Source organism: Loxodonta africana, chromosome 3 (genome assembly GCF_030014295.1).
Source record: "Loxodonta africana isolate mLoxAfr1 chromosome 3, mLoxAfr1.hap2, whole genome shotgun sequence".
In the NCBI taxonomy this organism is placed as follows: domain Eukaryota; kingdom Metazoa; phylum Chordata; class Mammalia; order Proboscidea; family Elephantidae; genus Loxodonta; species Loxodonta africana.
In genome coordinates, this window is record NC_087344.1 from 35,332,020 (window position 1) to 35,351,023 (window position 19,004).

The 19,004-nt window shown below is 63.6% G+C and overlaps 2 protein-coding genes across 9 annotated transcripts; both read left to right on the forward strand.

Moving 5' to 3' along the window:
- The first annotated feature begins 394 nt into the window (after positions 1 to 394).
- Positions 395 to 14,064, forward strand: MIB2 (MIB E3 ubiquitin protein ligase 2). 6 transcript variants are annotated; one of them, XM_064281087.1, is made up of 20 exons: positions 395 to 525; positions 2,187 to 2,341; positions 7,548 to 7,818; positions 7,912 to 8,083; positions 9,009 to 9,115; positions 9,216 to 9,410; positions 9,566 to 9,708; positions 9,833 to 9,928; positions 10,676 to 10,780; positions 10,866 to 11,028; positions 11,102 to 11,235; positions 11,336 to 11,484; positions 11,571 to 11,727; positions 11,826 to 11,986; positions 12,068 to 12,194; positions 12,290 to 12,523; positions 12,999 to 13,177; positions 13,250 to 13,440; positions 13,529 to 13,594; positions 13,775 to 14,064. In XM_064281087.1, the coding sequence occupies exons 3-20, from the start codon at positions 7,572 to 7,574 to the stop codon at positions 14,011 to 14,013; spliced, it is 2,865 nt and encodes a 954-aa protein (XP_064137157.1). In that variant the 5' UTR covers positions 395 to 525; positions 2,187 to 2,341; positions 7,548 to 7,571; the 3' UTR covers positions 14,014 to 14,064. The 6 variants fall into 6 exon arrangements, 5 of the variants coding, with proteins under 5 accessions (XP_064137157.1, XP_064137159.1, XP_064137156.1 ...); XM_064281086.1 differs by having other exon boundaries at positions 396 to 525; positions 9,821 to 9,928; XM_064281089.1 differs by lacking the exon at positions 9,833 to 9,928.
- Positions 14,065 to 15,787: 1,723 nt separating this feature from the next.
- Positions 15,788 to 18,507, forward strand: MMP23B (matrix metallopeptidase 23B). 3 transcript variants are annotated; one of them, XM_064281103.1, is made up of 8 exons: positions 15,788 to 15,925; positions 16,286 to 16,425; positions 16,787 to 16,926; positions 16,992 to 17,159; positions 17,513 to 17,677; positions 17,849 to 17,959; positions 18,065 to 18,191; positions 18,276 to 18,507. In XM_064281103.1, the coding sequence occupies exons 1-8, from the start codon at positions 15,788 to 15,790 to the stop codon at positions 18,448 to 18,450; spliced, it is 1,164 nt and encodes a 387-aa protein (XP_064137173.1). In that variant the 3' UTR covers positions 18,451 to 18,507. The 3 variants fall into 3 exon arrangements, with proteins under 3 accessions (XP_064137173.1, XP_064137174.1, XP_064137176.1); XM_064281104.1 differs by having other exon boundaries at positions 17,546 to 17,677; XM_064281106.1 differs by having other exon boundaries at positions 17,031 to 17,159.
- Positions 18,508 to 19,004: the final 497 nt, after the last annotated feature.

The window sequence follows — 19,004 nt, forward strand, 5'->3', positions numbered from 1 at the left end:
TGCCCTCCCCGACCCAGGAGGGGCCGGGGTTCTGCGGGCAGAGACCGGGACCAAGCCAAGGTCCTAGGGGCGGTGCCTGTGGAGGGGGGCGGGCTCCTGCAGGCAGAGCCAGGGACCGGGCCGGGGGAGCCCAGCGCCTACTAGAGCCGACGCGCGTCAGCGTCACGGCCGCTAGGCCTCTTGGGAGTTGTGGTCCGGGCTCGTCCCCTGCACTCGGCCCTGGCGGGCAGCGAACTACAACTCCCGGCAGGTCCCGCGGCAGCCCCAGGAACCCGAAGTGCTGGGGGCTTGGGGGTAGTGTCTGCCGGGTGGGCTGCGGGCGCTGCGCAGCGGGGTCGGCGGCGGCGGCAGGGCGTCCTAACCTGGCCGCCGCTGAGCAGCCGAGGGCCCGACGTGGCGACAGACCGCCCACCGCACAGACCGTGACGGACCGACTGACTGGCTGGGTGACAGACAGCGCTCCTCAGGGGCCCCAGCGTCCCCGGGCCAGGCGGGCGGGACGGAAACTTCCGGACAAGTGGAGGGGTCAGTGGGGCCCTGAGGCCCGGGCAAGGGTCTGGATGGGGTCCGGGCGCGGGGCGACTTCCCCAAGGAAGGGGGCTGAAATGACAAGGGGCGGGGCGGCCCCGAGGGGTGCAGGCGTCGGGGATGGGCCCCCTAGCCGCGGGGGAGGGGAGCGGGGGGCGGCCCCTTCCCTTTCCCCCGCCCTGCATGGCCAGCCGCTCGTGCCCGGTGCGCGTCCCGGAGTCCTGGCCAGAGCGCAGCGCGGGCCTGGTGTCTGCAGAGCCGGGGCGACTCCGGGCGGCAGGTGGCGGCGGCACAGTGTTTCGGCTACTGCGCGCTCTAGACAGTGACTGCATGCAGTAGGTGTCAGGCCTCCAGACTCCTGGGGGCCAGGCCTGGAGAGCTTGGGGTGTTGGGCGTGGGCCTGGGAACGGGTATGTAGACAGCGGCAGCCCCCCAGGAGCGGACAGGTCAGTCTAGCCTGTGATGCGGTCCTGGCGGAGGTGGAGGTGCTAACTGTGCATCTTGGCATCTGGGCTGGATGGCTTAGGACTTGCTCTGAAACTTGGCGCAGCCAGACGTCAGTCCCAAGTCTCCAGGCGTCTGAGCTGCAGGCAAAGGGTCTCAAGGAGGGTGGGCAGGCACACGGATGGACGGCCAGACAGCCAGACAGGAGAGCGAGCCAGCTCTTTACTGGCTTGTGAAACTGAGCAGTGGGCCGGTGGCCTGCCTGTTTGGATTTGCTGCTGTCACTCCTCTACCTTGTTTGTTTTTGAGTGTGTGTGCATATGTGGGAGGGGGAGTGATAAGTGATCTTGCCTCCCCCACTTCCAGCTCAGAACCAATTAGGAAAGTAAGCAAGGTGTCAGGCTGCTGGTGGGCTGCAGTGTTGGACTCTCTAGTTCCTGCCCTTCCTCTCCATCCACCCGGCCCTGTTGCTCCAGGGCATTCAGATGTAACAAGTGCTTTAATGGCTGTCTATCTCCGCTCAAGGCTGCCTCTGCATAGCAGACAGGTGGAGATGCCCTGTCTGCAGGGTGTGTCCTCCTGTTGGCCCTGCCTAAAGGGCTGCCACCTGGGTAGCCACAATTAGAGGTGATGACAGCTCAACCATCACTTTGGCCTATTGGTAGCAGGTTTCTTGGTGCTGTACCACGCTGGGTTTTCTGTGTTCTCAGCTTCAGGCTTCCCTCCGCTCCGCAGTGGCCTGGGGCTCCCTGGCATCTGGGATGTCCACCTGAATCTTAGCCGGAGCTGCCATATGCCCAAAGCCCGGGATTCTCCTGTTTTTGCCAGTTGATTGTGCCACACACAATGTCGATTCCACAATTACCATTAGGGACCAGGAAAGAATCGGCAACCTTTTCAGCTCCTATGACAGTGCAGTTCCAGTGAACTTCGTTCTTCTGAATGAAGGCGATTTGCTAGCTTTCTAGCTAGATGTGGTTCAATTTTTATGGTCTTTTAAAAAGTCTTCTACAAAATAGTACAAGCCTGGGACATACCCCTCTTACACACTGTCCTGATTTGTGATTTGGAAACAGTTCTGCCCTCCAGGTGCTCACGGTTTCTTGTGAAGAGAAACCAGGGGCCAATAGAGTACCCCTGTCATTCCTGTTGTTTGGATACGATCGCAAATGCTGCAAGTGTAAAACTCTCTCCTAAAAACCATCTTCCCCCAGATTCGCTTGCTGGCGGCCCACCCTACCTGCTGTGTTCTGTGTCAGCATGGCTGCTGGGTTCCAACAGGAAGTCTGGGCAGCCGACCACACGGGTGACCCAGGGAGCCACAATTAAGCACCTGGGATGCTGACACGGGGCTGGTGTGTGTTTTAAGGTAAGTTCTGATTTTACTAAATCTGTCACCCGAGTCCTGATGCACAGACCACCTCAGGATCATTTTAAAAACTGGAAGCAGCAGCCTCGAGGGTTTCCCATGCCAGCCCAGGCGATCCCTGTGAACTCCAGGGAGGATGGCAGAGTCCAGTGTTTCTGGCAAAAAAAAAGAGCAGTCACCTACGGGAGAATTTTCCCCACCGTGGTGCCAGGCATGAGCATACTCTGCCTTGCAGCGCTCACATTCCAAAATTTGAAGTGTGTCCACAAGAGGGATGGCAGGGAACGATTGGGACCTGTTCCTTGTGGACCTGAAACAGGGCCACGTGGACAGCAAGGGCAGGCAACTCTCCAGAGCCCCACCACGCACACTGACCATAACTCACTGCGTGGCTCTGAGCCTCCTCTGGCTTCAGTGTTTCTGGGGAGGCAGGACGCGGGCCAGCCTTGGGTATCTGCAGCTGCCTCCAGCCCAGGGCGAACGAGCTGGAGCACTGGAGCACCTGGGAGAGGCTCCTGTGGCAGGAGGGGAGGGACCAGCTCAGAGGGGCATCCCCTGTACCTGCTGCCTCGAGGGCCAGGGCAGGAAGGTACAGTGGCAGCTCAGAAGCCGCCGGCTGTCCGGGGAGGGCTGGATGAGGGGGGATCGTTAGGAGGTGGAGGGGGGCCCTGGGGTGCGTCTGTGACTGAGGGTCCGACCAGACCCCACCCCCGCTTGGGTCTTCCTCATCTTGGGTGTTCTGGGCAGGTGTGGCACAGCTGGCCTGGGTGCAGAGCGTAGTCCCAGCACCCAGAATGCTCTGGGACTTGCTCAAGGGACTGAGGCCTAGGTTCACCTTTCGGGGGCCTGCAGCCTGGACCCTCAGGGGCCCAGCCTCACCCAGATCTAGCCCTGAGCCTGGAGGTCCTGGCCAGTGGCCAGAGGAGGACAGCAATGCCCAGGGCAGCCCACGGCTTGAGTCATTTGTCAGTGAGTCCTGTCCTGAGAAGGGCAGGCTGCCTGGGGGCCCACAGCACCTGACCCTCCTGTGAGTGGGCACGGAGAGGGCCTTTGCTGCACCCAGGGTGGTCAGGACCCCCGCCACCTGAAGCCAGTACACTGTCCTGTCTCTCCTGTGAGAAGAGGCCTCCTGGTTGGTAGTGGAGGTGGGGTGACGCCAAGTCCCAGCCAGGTCCCCCTTTCTCTGCCTGCCCTTGTTGTGTCCCTGCTTCGTGGCCCTGCTACCTCCCCACTTACCCCCTAGAGAGGCCTTTGGAGTGGGGCTTTGAGCCCTGGGGCTGGGGGGTCGATGTCACAGGGGCGTGACCAGTGATGATGCACTGGGCCCTGGGTCAGAGACCAGGCTGTGAGCCCTGGGGTCGAGGGGTGATGTGAGGGGAGCATGACCAGTGATGATGTGCCAGGCCCTGGGGATAGTGATGACAGAGTCCAGGCTGGTCTTAGGTTGCTTGAGAGGCAGGAGGGAGGTGGGTGGAGAGAGAGGCCTGGGAAGCCCCCAGGGCTGGCCTCCTGGAGGTCCTGGAACTCCACGTAGTGTCCCCACGGTGGATACGCAGGGAGAGACAGCAGGGAGCTGTCACTGGACTGTGGGTCCTGCCTCCAAGGACATGGGGGCTGGAAAGGAGGTGACCAGGTGGCTTCCCAGAGCTGGGCACGTTGTGGTGTGTAGGAAGATGTTGAATGGGAGAACCAGTGCCAGCTCTTCAGGCTCCTCGGGTGCCCTCTGCCCGGGGCGCCCTGGGCATCAGGGGCCCCTGGTCAGGGTGGCAGCACTGAGGGTGGGAAGAGCCCCTAGGCTTAGTGTTTCCCCTGCTGTGCCTCGACCCTCAACTCTGGGAGGACAGCTTTTGGGGGATGGTGTTTTGCTAGCCACAGCTGGTGGACTATCTGGCTGTGCTCTGGGGTGGCTGCTAAAAATACTGTGTGTGACGCCAACAGGTGCTGGCCAGAGGCACTTGGTGGGTGACCCCAGCCTGCTGCCTGTCCAGAGTGGCCACAGGCAGAGGCCTGGTCCTGATCTAATCTCCCAGACCCTGTAGGGCTCACCCTCCGCTCTGCGCCCGTCTCCTGCCCATTGCTCTGAGGCTGGAGAGGGTCCAGGACAGCAAACAGCCAGCAGGGCAGGAGGAGCAGCAGGTGGCCAGTGGCCTTCGGAAGGTGGGGCAGGGCTGTGGGGGTGATGGGGTGCCAATGTCTCTGAGAGACATCACCAGTCTGCCCTGCCCACCCATACTTGTGTGGTCTCCAGTTGCCTGCCTTGAGTCCCACTCTGGCAAACTTCAGCTAAACAGGCTTGTATGGGAAGGGTGGGGGCAGTGAGGAGGCTCAGTGTGTCGACTCAGCCCTGACCGACTCTGGTGGTCATCACACCCCTCAGGAGCAGTGCCCCTGTTATGCCAGCAGATCACTGTCTCTTTCCCCTGCCCCATGTCTGCAGGGAAGGTCCCTGCCTGGAGGAGGCTGGCGGGGGCAACCTATGTGTCCCTTGAGTGTGACCTTCCACTAAGACAGCCTCCAGTGGGACACAGGGCTCCCCTAGGTAGAGTCAGGGGCCATTACCAAGGAGGGGACATGGAGGCTGGCTGGCCACTAGAGCTGTGTCCACTTGGTACCTGTGGAGCTGGGCTCTGTGTGGTCAGGGCCGTGGTCACCACTGTCTCTCCAGCCCCCAGTGCCAGCCATGCCTAAACTGAGCTCGTGGTCTGTGTTTCAGGATGAGAATGACAGGTGGGAGTAGCTAGGCCCAGGCCAGCCCTTTGGGATGGGGCCTTGGATCGTCACAGAAGCTGAGCATAGGCCCCCTCAGGTCTCCATCTGCATGTACCCTCACTCAGTGGCCAGTGAACATTGAGGCGAGTGTCCAGACACGGGTGCTCACTGCCTGGGGCAGGTAGCCAGTCTGCATCGTATGGTCACCATAAGTGGTGGTCATGTCCTGCCTCTGTGCTCAACCCTGAACGGACCCGAGGAGTGGCCCTGGTCTTGGTTGTGCCGGAGGTGCCAGCAGGAGGCCATGCCCTTCTTGAGCAGAGCCAGGCCTTGTGGGCCACAGCATGTGTGCTTCCTCTGGCCCCCACTGCCCCAGGATCCCCAACATTCAGCATACTGACACCATCCACTGGGAAGGCAGGGCCATCCAACATGCCTGGCCACTGTGGCAACTGCTTCTGGGACCCTCCCCTATTGAAGGGTCACAGGCATTCTTGCTGGAGTGGGCCTGGGCTTGGCTGTGTGCCCTGGAAGGAGAAGGAAGCTTCTCCTAAGACCTCATGCTGCTGTCTGCTAAGGGTAGGCCACACTCTGTGGAGGTTTTCGGCCCAGGGGGGCACTGCCTGGACCCATCGGGGCAGTGTGGAGCCCCCTCCAGGAAGGAGACATATGCCATTTCATCAGAGGTTCTTGATTCAAGATGGATCAGAATAGTTTGTCCTTTCAAAGGCCTGGACATCTGTGGAAGCCCTCTGGGCATGAGGAGGAACCCATGAGAAGGGGAATTTGCAGAGAGCTAGGCTACCAGGCTTGAGAGCAAGGCTGCAGCCTTGGCCAGCAAGCAGAAGGGCATGGTCAGGGGCAAGACTGGGACCCTGCGCTCAGGCATGCCCTGAGAGCACAGAGAATTCAATCCTGCAAGGCCCTGACCCCCAAAGTGTGGGCAGGCTGAGCCTCCAGAAAGCGCTCAGGAGTTAGATAAGTGTCTCAACTATCTTCCAGATCCATTCTTGTCCTAAAATACTTTTTTTCTGAAGAACAGCAGAGTACAGATAAGACATGTATCATAAGTGCACAGCTTAATGCATGTTTGTAAAGGAACACACATGTAATTGGCACCCAGATCAGGAAGCGCACCCAGGGGCCTGCCTTCCCTGACTCCTAGTGCCCTGGATTTGCGAGGCCTGTTTTGGACTTTGTGTAAATGGAATCGAGTAACCAGTGCTCTTTTGTATTTGGCAACTTCCCTTCAACATCACATTTGTGAGTTTCGCCCTGTCTCTGTGTGCGCCTGTGGTGGTGTCACAGTCCACTGTGGGCTAAGCCATGTTTCACACCCATTTCAGGTGAGGACATGTGGGAACAGTGCTGCTGTGAGCATAGGTGTGATCCCAGTCATATGTACCATGTACCTGGAGCTTCTGGGTCAATCTTCTCGAGAAGGCCCAGAGGGGTGCCAGCACTGTCCACTGGATACAAACGGGGTGTAATGAGTGTCCTGGTGGCCAGAGAAGCCAGGTGTGTAGTGTCATTGAAGGGACTGTCCCAGCATTTCTCTCATCTTCTATTGAGGTTGCCTGTTTTTTCACAGAGATTTATAGGTGTTGTTTACACAGTGGATACGAGCTCTTTGTGTGGGGGGGTAATATCCTCACTCGTGTGGTGCTGCCTTTTCAGTCTCTTAGCTGGGCCTTAACTTTAATGGAGTCCCATGATCAACTGGCTGCACCAGTAGCCTGTTTCTGTTTGAAAGCTTTATCATCTTACCTTTTACATTCACACCTGCATTCCAAGTCTATAATTTTTAAACAAATTTGTCCTGATGGTCCCAGCGTGCTAGCCAGGTCTACTAGCACAGCTGACATTCAGTGGGTGTTCACCGATGGAGCCCCCCAGGCACACACTAGGCCAGACTGCTATTCTCTCTCACCGGGACAGCTGTGGTGGTCCCCACTGAGCAGCCACGGTGCAGGGGCCTTTCTCCCTCCCCCACCTCCACCACCCTCCCTACAGGTGTCACCTCTGCAAAGGCTTTCCCATCCTCGTGCTCAGCAAGCTCTGCCTGCCACAAGGCCTTTATTTGCACATGGAGGTCCCTGGTCCCTGGAATGCTGCTCCCCTTCTGCTTCTTTGTCTAGTTTTTTCTGCTCAGCCTGAGTCTCCTCCCCGGCCAGCCCTCCCCAACCCATGCGCAGGCGAGAGCCCATCTCTTCTTCCCCCCTGACCTGCTAGGGTGCAGTATAGTCGCCCCATGTGATGTTCCGATTCCTCCTTCCAGGTTCATGGCCAGATGTGGCTGGGGCACTGTCTTCCAGCCCTGGGCCTGGAGACCCCCACCAGGCCCACCCAATAGTACTCAGTGAGCTTGTGTTGCAGACAGCTAACTGCACACACTGAAACTGGCCCTTCTGGGCAGTACAGCATGGAGCCTGTGGACCGGTCGGCCTTGTGGGCCTCCCTGGCACAGCCTGAGAGGGTGGGTACTTTTTGCCTGCAGATCCCCAGCAGCCCCCCACCCACCATGGACCCGGATCCCCAGGCTGGCGTGCAGGTGGGCATGCGCGTGGTACGCGGCTTGGACTGGAAGTGGGGCCAGCAGGATGGCGGCGAGGGCGGCGTGGGCACAGTGGTGGAACTCGGTCGACACGGCAGCCCCTCAACCCCTGACCGCACGGTCGTGGTGCAGTGGGACCATGGCATCCGTACCAACTACCGCGCTGGCTACCAGGGCGCCCACGACTTGTTGCTCTATGACAATGCCCAGATCGGTGTGTCTAAGTGGGGGGGGGGGCAGGGCATTGAGAAGGCGGGGTGCCGGGGTCCGGCCATCCCGCCTGACTCCATCCTGGCTCCGCCCCCAGGCGTGCGCCACCCCAACATCATCTGTGACTGCTGCAAGAAGCATGGGTTACGAGGCATGCGCTGGAAGTGCCGCGTGTGCTTTGATTATGACCTGTGCACGCAGTGCTACATGCACAACAAGCACGACCTCACCCACGCCTTCGAACGCTATGAGACGGCCCACTCGCGCCCGTGAGTACTGCTGCCTGCCTGGGCAGGGCCTGGCAGCACTGGTCCTACCCGGATGGAACCCAGAGGCTTGGGGCAGGCCTCCCTGAAGGTGCTGCTGTAACCTGACCAGGCCTTGGCCTCTGTGAGTTCCAGGCCTGGGACTGCTGCCCGCACCGCCCCCCCACCCCCCCGCCCAGGCTTAGAGACAGAGCCATCTCCTAGGAGGGTGACAGGGCCATGGTCACTCGGGGCCTAGGTGTGGAACAGGTCTGCAGAGGTGGGTACTATGACTGGTACCACCCTAAGAGCTAGTGTGGCCACATGCAGCAGTGGGTACTCAGGGGCCTATGCGGGATTGCAGGCAGCAGCTGAAGAGCTGGTCATATCCCGGGGGGCCAAAGGCTGGCAGTGAGCCTGAGGCAGGGTGGCTGAGCTGGGAGCCAGCTCTAAGGCAGGGCTGGGGAGACTTGCTAGCCTGATTGTGGTTTATGGAGGCAGCCTCAGGAGGAGGAATCTTCTTGTCTGTGGGTGCCTCCGTTTCCTGTGAGCTAAGCCCTTCTCTGAGCAGGCCATGTGCTGAGCACTGGGGATGGCCCTGAGGGGCACCCAGCCCAGGGGGAGGCAGCAGGTCAGGAGCAACCGTGTACACAGAGACCTTGCAGTGAGGGCAGGCCTGGGGGCCCCTACCAGCCTGACATCAGGGAAGGGCCTAGGGGAACGCAGTCTCAGGCTGGCATTCAGAGTATCTGGAGGCCCATGGAGCCACCTCCCACAGTGTAGAGGACACTGACCTGCCATGTCGGTCCAGGGCAAAGCTAGGCCTGGGAGCCAGGCCCCAGTCAGGGTACGAGCAGGTGCTGGGCATGGAGGAGCAAGGCTAGGCACAGTGGATGGCCTACCCATCTCACCTCAACCCTGGCATGCCTCAGGACCCCCTCTCTTGCAGCATCACGCTGAGTCCCCGCCAGAGCCTCCCAAGGATCCCGCTGAGGGGCATCTTCCAGGGGGCGAAGGTGGTACGGGGCCCCGACTGGGAGTGGGGCTCTCAAGATGGTGAGTGGGCAGCAAGGTGGACTGGGATGGTGGTGTGGCGGGCTATGACTCAGCCTCGTGGCACAGTCTTAGCCTGCCAGCAGGGCCCACATCTCCCTAGGAGGGGAAGGGAAGTCAGGCCGTGTGGTGGACATCCGTGGCTGGGATGTGGAAACAGGCCGGAGTGTAGCCAGCGTGACATGGGCCGATGGCACCACCAATGTATACCGCGTGGGCCACAAAGGCAAGGTGGACCTCAAGTGTGTAGGCGAGGCATCCGGCGGTTTCTACTACAAGGAGCACCTTCCACGGCTTGGTATGAGGCTGGCCACACCTGACATCACGCACACCCTCCTCTGCCACCCTCCTCCCCTCAGCTCAGCCTCTGTGGACAGAGTGGGGACAGGGCTGGCGTATGATGTCCCAGTGGGGAGGGGGCACTGCCTGAGGCCTACCTGCTGTTCCTTGCAGGTAAGCCAGCAGAGCTGCAGCGGAGGGTGAGTGCAGACGGCCAGCCCTTCCAACATGGAGACAAGGTCAAGTGCCTACTGGACACGGACATACTGAGGGAGATGCAGGAAGGCCATGGCGGATGGAATCCCAGGATGGCTGAGGTGAGCTGCATCCCATCTGATGTGCCTGTGTGCCCCTCTCCTCCTGTGGACCCCAGCCCCTTTCCCCAAGAATCCTGCTCAGCCCAGCCACAGCCTCCGTAACGCACCACAGTTTATCGGACAGACGGGCACTGTGCACCGCATCACAGACCGCGGGGACGTGCGTGTGCAGTTTAGCAATGAGACCCGCTGGACCTTCCACCCCGGGGCACTCATCAAGGTGCGCCACCAAGACCCCAGCCCTAAGGACGGGGTGGTGGGTGTCAGTGGTGGGGTCAGGTTTGCAAGGAGGGGCAGAAAGAGGCTGCAGCCTGAGGGAGCCCAGGCAGCGAGGCTTTTGGGGAGACTGAGCTGTTGGGCTGGGGTAGGGGTATCCTCATCCCGAGGTTTTTCGGTTTGAAGCCACAGTTGAGTCTGCTTTGTAAATGATCCCTCTGTGTGCAGCATGGAGAGCAGACGGCAGTGAGGGAGAGGCCATGGGGAGGCCCATTGCGAGGATAGGGAGGGGAACACTTGGCCCAGGTGGTGGGGACAGAGTGAGGGGCATAGGTGAGAGCTGTTTGGGAAGCCAGCCAGCAGGAGTGGGGGAGGGGGAGGAGGGTACCACAAGTAGGGCCTTGGGAGGGGGCAAAGTGGAGATGGGGATAGGGGAGGTGTGCTTAGTTCGACCTGTGAGTCAGGGACGTGGTGCGGGGGGGGCCTCAGGACAGGCAGTGAGGGAGGTGCTAGCAGGAAAGATGCCTAGAGAGGAGGGGGCCTGTACAGTGACTTTGGGCAGCATTCCCAGGCCATTCTGGTCCCCAGGGGTGAGGCTTCTGGCCATCAACACCCCGAGCTGGCTGCGTGGCTGCCTCTCAGCTGTCACTCTCATGCTCTGGGTGGCCCTCCAGGGCTGCCCTAGTCCTGTGGCTCTCATCCAGCCCGAACCCCTGCTGGGGGACACCCCACATGCTGTTCTGTCACTCAGCACAACTCCTTCTGGGTGGGAGATGTGGTCCGGGTCCTCGATGACCTTGACGCAGTGAAGCGGCTGCAGGCTGGCCATGGCGAGTGGACAGATGACATGGCCCCCGTGAGTGCCCACCCCACCACCCACCCCACCTGCCTACCCTCCTGCCTTGGAGACTCGGTTGTGATCCTGCCTTCTACCCCCATAGGCCCTGGGGCGCATTGGGAAGGTGGTCAAGGTGTTTGGGGACGGGAACCTACGTGTGGCGGTCGGTGGCCAGCTGTGGACTTTCAGCCCCTCCTGCCTGGTGGCCTACCGGCCTGAAGAGGATGCCAACCTGGATGTGGCTGAGCGTGCCCGGGAGAACAAAAGTAGGGGCAAGCCTGGGTGGCCAGTGGGGGTCTGGGGCTGCCCTACCCCCTGACCTCCTCCCTGCACCCTTAGGCTCCCTGAGCTTTGCCCTGGACAAGCTGCGGGCACAGAAGAGTGACTCAGAGCACCTAGGGAGACTCGTGGTGGAGGTGGCACTGGGCAATGCAGCCCGGGCGCTGGACCTGCTGCAGCGGCACCCAGAGCAGGCACGGCCCCAGCACCAATCTGCTTCTTCCTTCCCATGCCTGGCTAGCCCAAGGGACAGGGCGCTTAGGGCCGTGGGCTGATCTGCTGGCTTTCCTGCAGGTGGACGCCAAGAACCAGGGCAGGACTGCCCTGCAGGTAGCAACCTACCTGGGCCAGGTGGAACTGGTGCGGCTGCTGCTGCAGGCACGGGCAGGCACGGATGTGCCAGATGACGAGGGCAACACAGCGCTGCACTATGCAGCCCTGGGGTGAGGCCTGCTTGGGGTGCAGTATGGGGGCACATGGGAAGGCTCCCGCCTGCCCGCACAGCATTCCTCACTCCTTCTGCCCCCAGGAACCAGCCGGAGGCCGCCAGAGTGCTGCTGAGCGCTGGCTGCAATGCTGACGCGCTTAACGGCTCACGGAGTGCAGCACTGCACGTCGCTGTTCAGAGGGGCTTCCTGGAGGTGGTGCGTGTGCTGTGCGAGCGTGGTTGCGATGTCAACTTGCCCGTGAGTGCCAGTGCCTGGGTCTCCTGGCCCTGTCCCTGGGGTCAAGGTGGTAGCTGGGTGGCTTCCCAGCTGAGTGACCCCAGCCCACCCCCTGGCAGGATGCCCACGCTGACACACCCCTGCACTGCGCCATCTCAGTGGGCACCGGAGCCAGCGGCATTGTTGAGGTTCTTACTGAGGTGCCTGGCATCGACGTCACCGCCACCAACAGCCAGGGCTTCACCCTGCTGCACCATGCCTCGCTCAAGGGCCATGCACTGTGAGTGGGATAGGTGGGTGGGCGGCTGGCCAGGCCATCGAGACAGTCCTTGGGCTCGGCCAGACCTCCCTACCCCTGCAGAGCCGTCCGGAAGATTCTGGCACGAGCCCGGCAACTGGTCGATGCCAAGAAGGAGGATGGCTTCACAGCATTGCACCTGGCTGCCCTCAACAACCACCGCGACGTGGCCCAGATCCTCATCCGAGAGGTGCCACCACAGAGCCCAGGCCTGCCCAGGGTTGGGGAGTTGCCCCTCCCACCCCACCCTGGGGGCTGAGCCCATGCCTCCTTGCCCTGCCCCAGGGCCGCTGTGATGTGAACCTGCGCAACCGGAAGCTCCAGTCCCCGCTGCACCTGGCCGTGCAGCAGGCCCACATGGGGCTAGTGCCACTGCTGGTGGACGCCGGCTGCAGTGTCAATGCTGAGGATGAGGACGGGGACACTGCTCTGCATGTGGCACTGCAGCGGCACCAACTGCTGCCCCTGGCAACTGACAGGGCCGGGGGGGACCCAGGGCCCTTGCAGCTGCTGTCCAGGGTGAGGAAATGTGGGCTGGGCTGGCTGGAGAGGTGGCCACTGGCTCCTGGCAGGGTCTGGCTGACTGCCCACCTTCATCAAAGGTCCAGGGAGTCAGGCCCTCTGAGGGGGGTGGGGCAGCCTAGGGGACTTGGGGTCTGCAGAAGGTGTCGTCTCTGACCCCCTCCCACCACAGCTGTGGTCAGTGCTCCTGACCAGCCTGGGAAAGGGGCGAGAGAGGCCCAGTGGGGATGAGGGGTGGAGGTGTGGCCTCAGAACCAGTCCTTTCTGCAGAGCAGGGGAGCCTTTCTTTCCAGCTGCTGCCAGGGGCCTCAGACAGGAAGGCAATGACCAGGGAGGAGACCCACCCCCATGCTCAAGCTGTTGGGGTGGTGGGTGGGGCCACCTAGTGCCAAGAGAGTCTTCAACAGACCATTGTTCAAGCCCGGGGCCTGCTCCAGCGCCCAGCCCTCATCAGGTCCATCTTGCTGCCCAGCTGCAGGCCTCGGGCCTCCCGGGCAGCGCTGAGCTGACGGTGGGCGCGGCAGTCGCTTGCTTCCTGGCACTGGAGGGCGCTGACGTGAGCTACGCCAACCACCGGGGCCGAAGCCCGCTGGACCTGGCTGCGGAGGGCCACGTACTCAAGGCCCTGCAGAGCTGCGCCCAGCGCTTCCGGTGAGGTTGCAACGGAGGAGTGGAGGGTCTGCAGCGACCGGGCCCATTAAAGCCCCTCTTCTTCCCACACAGGGAGCGGCAGGCAGCAGAGGGCTGTGGCGGCGGGGGTGCAGTGGGCACGCGGCATGTGCTCAGCACCCCGAACACGGTGACCAATCTGCACGTGGCAGCAGCGGGGCCTGAGGCAGCCGAGTGCCTGGTGTGCTCCGAGCTGGCTCTGCTGGTGCTCTTCTCTCCGTGCCAGCACCGCACCGTGTGCGAGGGTGAGTACTGGCGGCGGTGGGCCGGGGCACGGGGGGGGGGGGCGGGGGGGATGAGACCCCGGCCAACGTGCCCTCCTACCGCCTTCAGAGTGCGCCCGCCGAATGAAGAAGTGCATCAGGTGTCAGGTGGCCATCAGCAAGAAGCTGCGCCCAGGTAGGTGGGGCAGGGCCCGGCATCTCCCCCTGGCTCGCCTGACCCTCGGTACACCAAACAGAGTGGACGCGCGCCTTGCGTGGCGACGCCCCTGCTGCGGATACACCAGCTCTAATCCCTTTCTTGCCCCCGCCCCAATCCGGCTGAGGCTCACGGCCCCCTCACTCCTGTCCCCTGCAGACGGCACGGAGGTGGCGAGCGCAGCGGCCGCTCCTGGCCCGCAGCGGCAGCTGGTGGAGGAGCTGCAGAGCCGCTACAGGCAGATGGAGGAGCGCATCACCTGTCCCATCTGCATCGACAGCCACATCCGCCTAGTGTTTCAGTGTGGCCACGGCGCGTGCGCGCCTTGCGGCGCAGCGCTCAGCGCGTGCCCCATCTGCCGCCAGCCGGTGCGCGACCGCATCCAGATCTACGTGTGACCGGCAGTGCCCGGCCCCCGCCCACCCGTGTTTTATAAAAGGATCCATGCACTCTGCCGTCTGTTCCTGCCTGTGGCCGGTCCCCCTAACCCCCTTGTCCCGACTCGGCCTCTCCCATCCGGCAGGGCTCCTGCCGAGCGCCCCCCACCCCCTCCCCGGCCTCACGTGTCCTGCCAGCCCGGGGCTCTTCCAGCCCCGCCCCGCCCCCAGATCGGGAACAGCCTCTACAGGCCGGCCGTAAGCTGCTGGCCCCCCACCCCGTCTGTGTCCGACGGAGAAGGGGGGCCGGGACCGCTCTGTCCTCTGGCTACGCGTTGGGCGGGCCTGCTCGAGCCGCCCCGCCCCATTCTGGAGGCCGGGACCCCAATGTGGACCCAGCCGGGGACCTACCCCCGACCCCCAGCAGCGCTCCTGCTACCTCCCAGACACTCCCTCCTCCCCCCGTTCCTCTGGGGCAGGGCGCGTCTCCGCGGGAACTGTAGGCCCAGGCTTGGCGGCTGAGCAAACTTGGGGAGGGGGGGCTGGTTGGATCTCAGGACCGGAGAACATGGGAGGGGGGACACGGACCTGGGGAGGCGGTGGCACACGCGGGGGCGAACTTTTTGCAGCAAGTATTTAGCCACGAAGTGGGGGTGCTGCCCTGGGCTGGTGCCGGCGCTTTCCAAGAACCACCCGCCGTGCACCGCCCCGCGGAGCCACACGGCTGCCCGCCAGCTGCTTGGCGCTGACCCAGCTGGCTAGACCCACGCTGTCACCCTGGCTAAGGCTGGAATGGAAGGAGGAGAGAGGACCGGACGCGCCCTCCCCACCCCACCCTCCCGCAGTCCGCCCTGCCCTCGAGGGCCGCCAACCCCATCCCTCTTCCCGCCAAGAGGCTTCCCACCAAACCCTGCCTGCTGGGCTCATAGCACCTTCATGTTTTGGGGGCTCAGCGCACCCACTCTCGCTGCCCCCTCAACCTGGACGGTTCCACGTTTCAGATGCCCCGCGCTGAACTCCGCTTCCCGTTTCTCCCTTTCGGTAGACCCCAGCCCCTTCTGCGCCCATTCGGGGACTCTCGCTCCCCAACCTCCCACGCACGACTCGTTTTCTCCCAGCTTCCTACCTGAGGGTCCTGCCCTCCCAGGCCCGCCCCTCCGCTGGCTTTTTCCTGGCGCTCCCGGGCCCTTGCCCCGCAGCCTTGTCCCTTCTGCAGTCTCCTTCCAGACGCCACGTCCCCATGTCTCCCCCCTCCCCCAGCCTCTCTCCGCCCCGTCAGCCGCCCCAAACTCAGTTGCCGCGTCCCCTCCCCTCAGCTTTCGCGGGGACGCGTCCTGGGCTGGCCCCACGGAGCCGCCAGAGCCAGGACGGAGACTCGACTCCCGGGTCTCATCTGGTGCATGGGGGGAGGGGGTGTCCGTTTGAAGAAAAAGCCATTGGGGTCATTCAGCCCCTAGCCGATGAGGAGACCCCGTTGACCGCCCTTCCCTAAGCCTGAGCCCCTGGCGTGCGCCTCCTCCCTGGCTGCCCGGGGCCTCCACACACTCTGGAGTCCTCCCGGTGCCCCAAGGGGCGCCGCCCGGCAGGCCCTGCCCAGGCTCCTGCCACCGACCGCCAAGACGCGGGTCCCCGCGGCCCAGGCTGCAGTGGCTGGGAGATCCGACCGTAGGCGGCCAGCTGGTTCCCTTCAGCGCGGCCGCGCCTCCGCGCCCCCCCCCCCCGGGGGCTGTAACCCGAGCCGCCCCTCCTCCCGTGCCGCGCTGCTCCACGCGCCGGACAGCGAGCCCGCAGCACCATGGGCCGCGGGGCCTGCGCCCCCTCGAAGGCGTCGGGGGCGCCCGGGCAGGACCGCCGGTTCGGAGCTGTCCTGGGCGCCCTGTGCCTGCTCCCCGCGCTGGTGCTGCTGGCCCGGCCCGGGGTCCCAGCGGCGCAGGTGAGAGCGGGCGGCCGGGCGGGGCCGGGAAGGGGGGCCGGGCGGGTGTGTCCAAGCGTCCGTGGACTGGGGCGTCCGTGGGTAAGTGCATTCGTGGGTCTGGCCGCTGGGCTGGGGGGTGGGGAAGCAGCACATCTGGCTCCAGCCCCGCCTACTCGGTTCTTTCCCAGTTTTCGGTAACCGTTTTATTTCTTGTGTAACAGTAACACTCTATTGGGAAAGGATAAGGGCAAACTCAGAAAATCCTAAAGCGGGACGGTCAGTCAACGCTCGCAACCCCCACCCCCCCCAGCCTATTCCTGTAGCCTCGGGGTTGGGGAACCTCCTTGCTGCCTCCCACGCCACTCGCTTCTCTTGAAGGGCGATGTGGCGGCGCCGGACCCCGCAGGTGTCCCTGTCACCCCCGTCCCTGGCTCGCCACCCCTTCAGGCGCCCCGCAGACGCCGCTACACGCTGACCCCGGCCCGGCTACGATGGGACCACTTCAACCTCACATACAGGTGCGGATCCTGGGCCTGGGGGCAGCCCCCGCCTAACTGATCTCCTCAGGATCCTCTCCTTCCCACTGCTCCCGACCTTGTCCCACCCCCAGGATCCTGTCCTTCCCACCACCCCTGACTCCCCCCAAGGATCCTGTCCTTCCCACCACCCCTGACTCCCCCCCGAGGATCCTGTCCTTCCCATCACCCCTGACTCCCCTCCCCAGGATCCTGTCCTTCCCACCACCCCTGACTTCCCCCCCAGGATCCTGTCCTTCCCACCACCCCTGACTCCCCCCCCAGGATCCTGTCCTTCCCACCACCCCTGACTCCCCCCCCCCAGGATCCTGTCCTTCCCACCACCCGGACCTTGACCCCCCAGGATCCTCTCCTTCCCGCGGAACCTGCTGAGTCCCAGCGAAACCCGTCGGGGCCTGGCTGCCGCCTTCCGCATGTGGAGCGACGTGTCCCCCTTCAGCTTCCGCGAGGTGGCCCCCGAGCAGCCCAGCGACCTCCGCATAGGTGGGCGCCTGCCCTGCCCTGGCCCGGCCCCGCCCGCGGCCCGCTCAGCCTCGTGCTCCCCCCAGGCTTCTACCCAATCAACCACACGGACTGCCTGACCTCAGCCCTGCACCACTGCTTCGACGGCCCCACGGGCGAGCTGGCCCACGCCTTCTTCCCCCCGCACGGTGGCATCCACTTCGACGACAGCGAGTACTGGGTGCTGGGCCCCACTCGGTACAGCTGGAAAAAAGGTGACCCGCGCTGCCCACTCCAGCCGCGCATCCCTAGTGCCGCCCCTCCCTGGCGCCGGGCACCACCGCGGGGCTACAGCGGGAGGGACGTGGGGGTGGTGGACATTTGGGGTCAAACTGGCTGGGCTGGGAGACCGCGGGGCGGGAAGGTCACAGGCCTGAGGTTCCAGCTCCCCGAACCTCCCCCTCAACCCGCGGCCGCTGAGGGCGCTGAGCTGCATTCCTGGGGCCCGAGTCACGGCCTGTCTCGGGACGTTGTTATCTTCCGAGGCCGCTGCGGCTCCACGTGGCACAGCCAGCAGGGTGGAGGCAACGGGCTGGGGTCTTCGTAGCGCTGACCCCCCGGCCTGCAGGCGTGTGGCTCACGGACCTGGTGCACGTGGCAGCCCATGAGATCGGTCACGCACTGGGCCTGATGCACTCGCAGCACGTCCGGGCCCTCATGCATCTCAACGCCACGCTGCGTGGCTGGAAGGCGCTGTCGCAGGACGAGATGTGGGGGCTGCACCGGCTCTACGGTGAGGTGGAGTAGGAAAGGGGGTGCTTGTGGGCGGGGCGCGGAGGACAGTGCTGTTGGGGGGGGCCGGTGCGGGTGGGTATTGGGGGCAGGAGGTGCAGGTGGGAGGCGGGGGTGGGGGCGGGCCCAGGTGGGACGAGGGCAGGCCCTGAGCCGGAGCCGCCTTCCGCAGGCTGCCTGGACCGGCTCTTTGTGTGCGCATCCTGGGCGCGGAGGGGCTTCTGTGATGCCCGACGGAGGCTCATGAAGCGACTCTGTCCCAGTAGCTGCGACTTTTGCTACGGTGACTCCAGGGCGGAGGGGTGGGTGGACCTTCTCGGGTTTGTTTCTGTGTTCTCTAGGAGGAGGTGGGGGTACTGATGTGGCACTCCCCCCTCCCCCGGAACAGAGTTCCCCTTCCCCACGGTGGCGGCCACCCCACCGCCCCCCAGGACCAAAACCAGGCTGGTGCCTGAAGGCAGGAACGTGACCTTCCGCTGCGGCCAGAAGATCCTGCACAAGAAGGGCAAAGTGTAGTGAGTGCTGGGTGGGAGGCAGACCTGGGGGTCGGAGGGGCAGGTGGGCGGCCTAGCCTAGCTGCCCGCCCCCCGCCCCCGCAGCTGGTACAAGGACCAGGAGCCCCTGGAGTTCTCCTATCCCGGCTACCTGGCGCTGGGCGAGGCACACTTGAGCATCATCGCCAACGCCATCAACGAGGGCACCTACACGTGCGTGGTGCGGAGGCGCCAGCGGGTGCTCACTACCTACTCGTGGCGCGTCCGCGTGAGGAGCTAGTGCGCCTCCTGCAGCCGGGGCCCCGCAGAAATGGGGGCTGATAAAGTGCTTTCTCTACTAGTTTGTCTTTGCCTGTTCTTGGCGGGAAGGCCCTCTGGGCAGGGTTACAGTCTTGGTGGGAAGCTCTAGAGACCAGGACAACCCCCTTCCCCTCACAGCTGCTTGGGGTCAGGGTGTGGCCTTCAAAGGCAGAGAGAAGACTAGAGAAAGAAAGGCTTTTGCCCCACTTAGGCTCATTACACTATGGGGTAGGGCCCAAGAGCTGGCAGCATTGCCGGGGTGCAGGCTGAGCTGGGGCAGAGCCCTTGATCATCCAGGGTTTGCTCAGAGGTGCATGAGACAAACAAGGCTTCCTGTAAGAGATGCCATGAAGGGCCTGGGAGGACAGGAGGGGTGGGGCAGCGGGGCCTCCAAAGCCTTTCCTGATGGGGGGGGTCAGTGGGTGCAGCCTGGGGTGGGAACTCAGGGCTGAGGGGTGGTTTGCATGGTTAGGTGCCAGCTAGCTTGGGCAGAGGCGGAAGGCCCCAGCCTCTTCCGCTGCCAGAAGCTGGTGC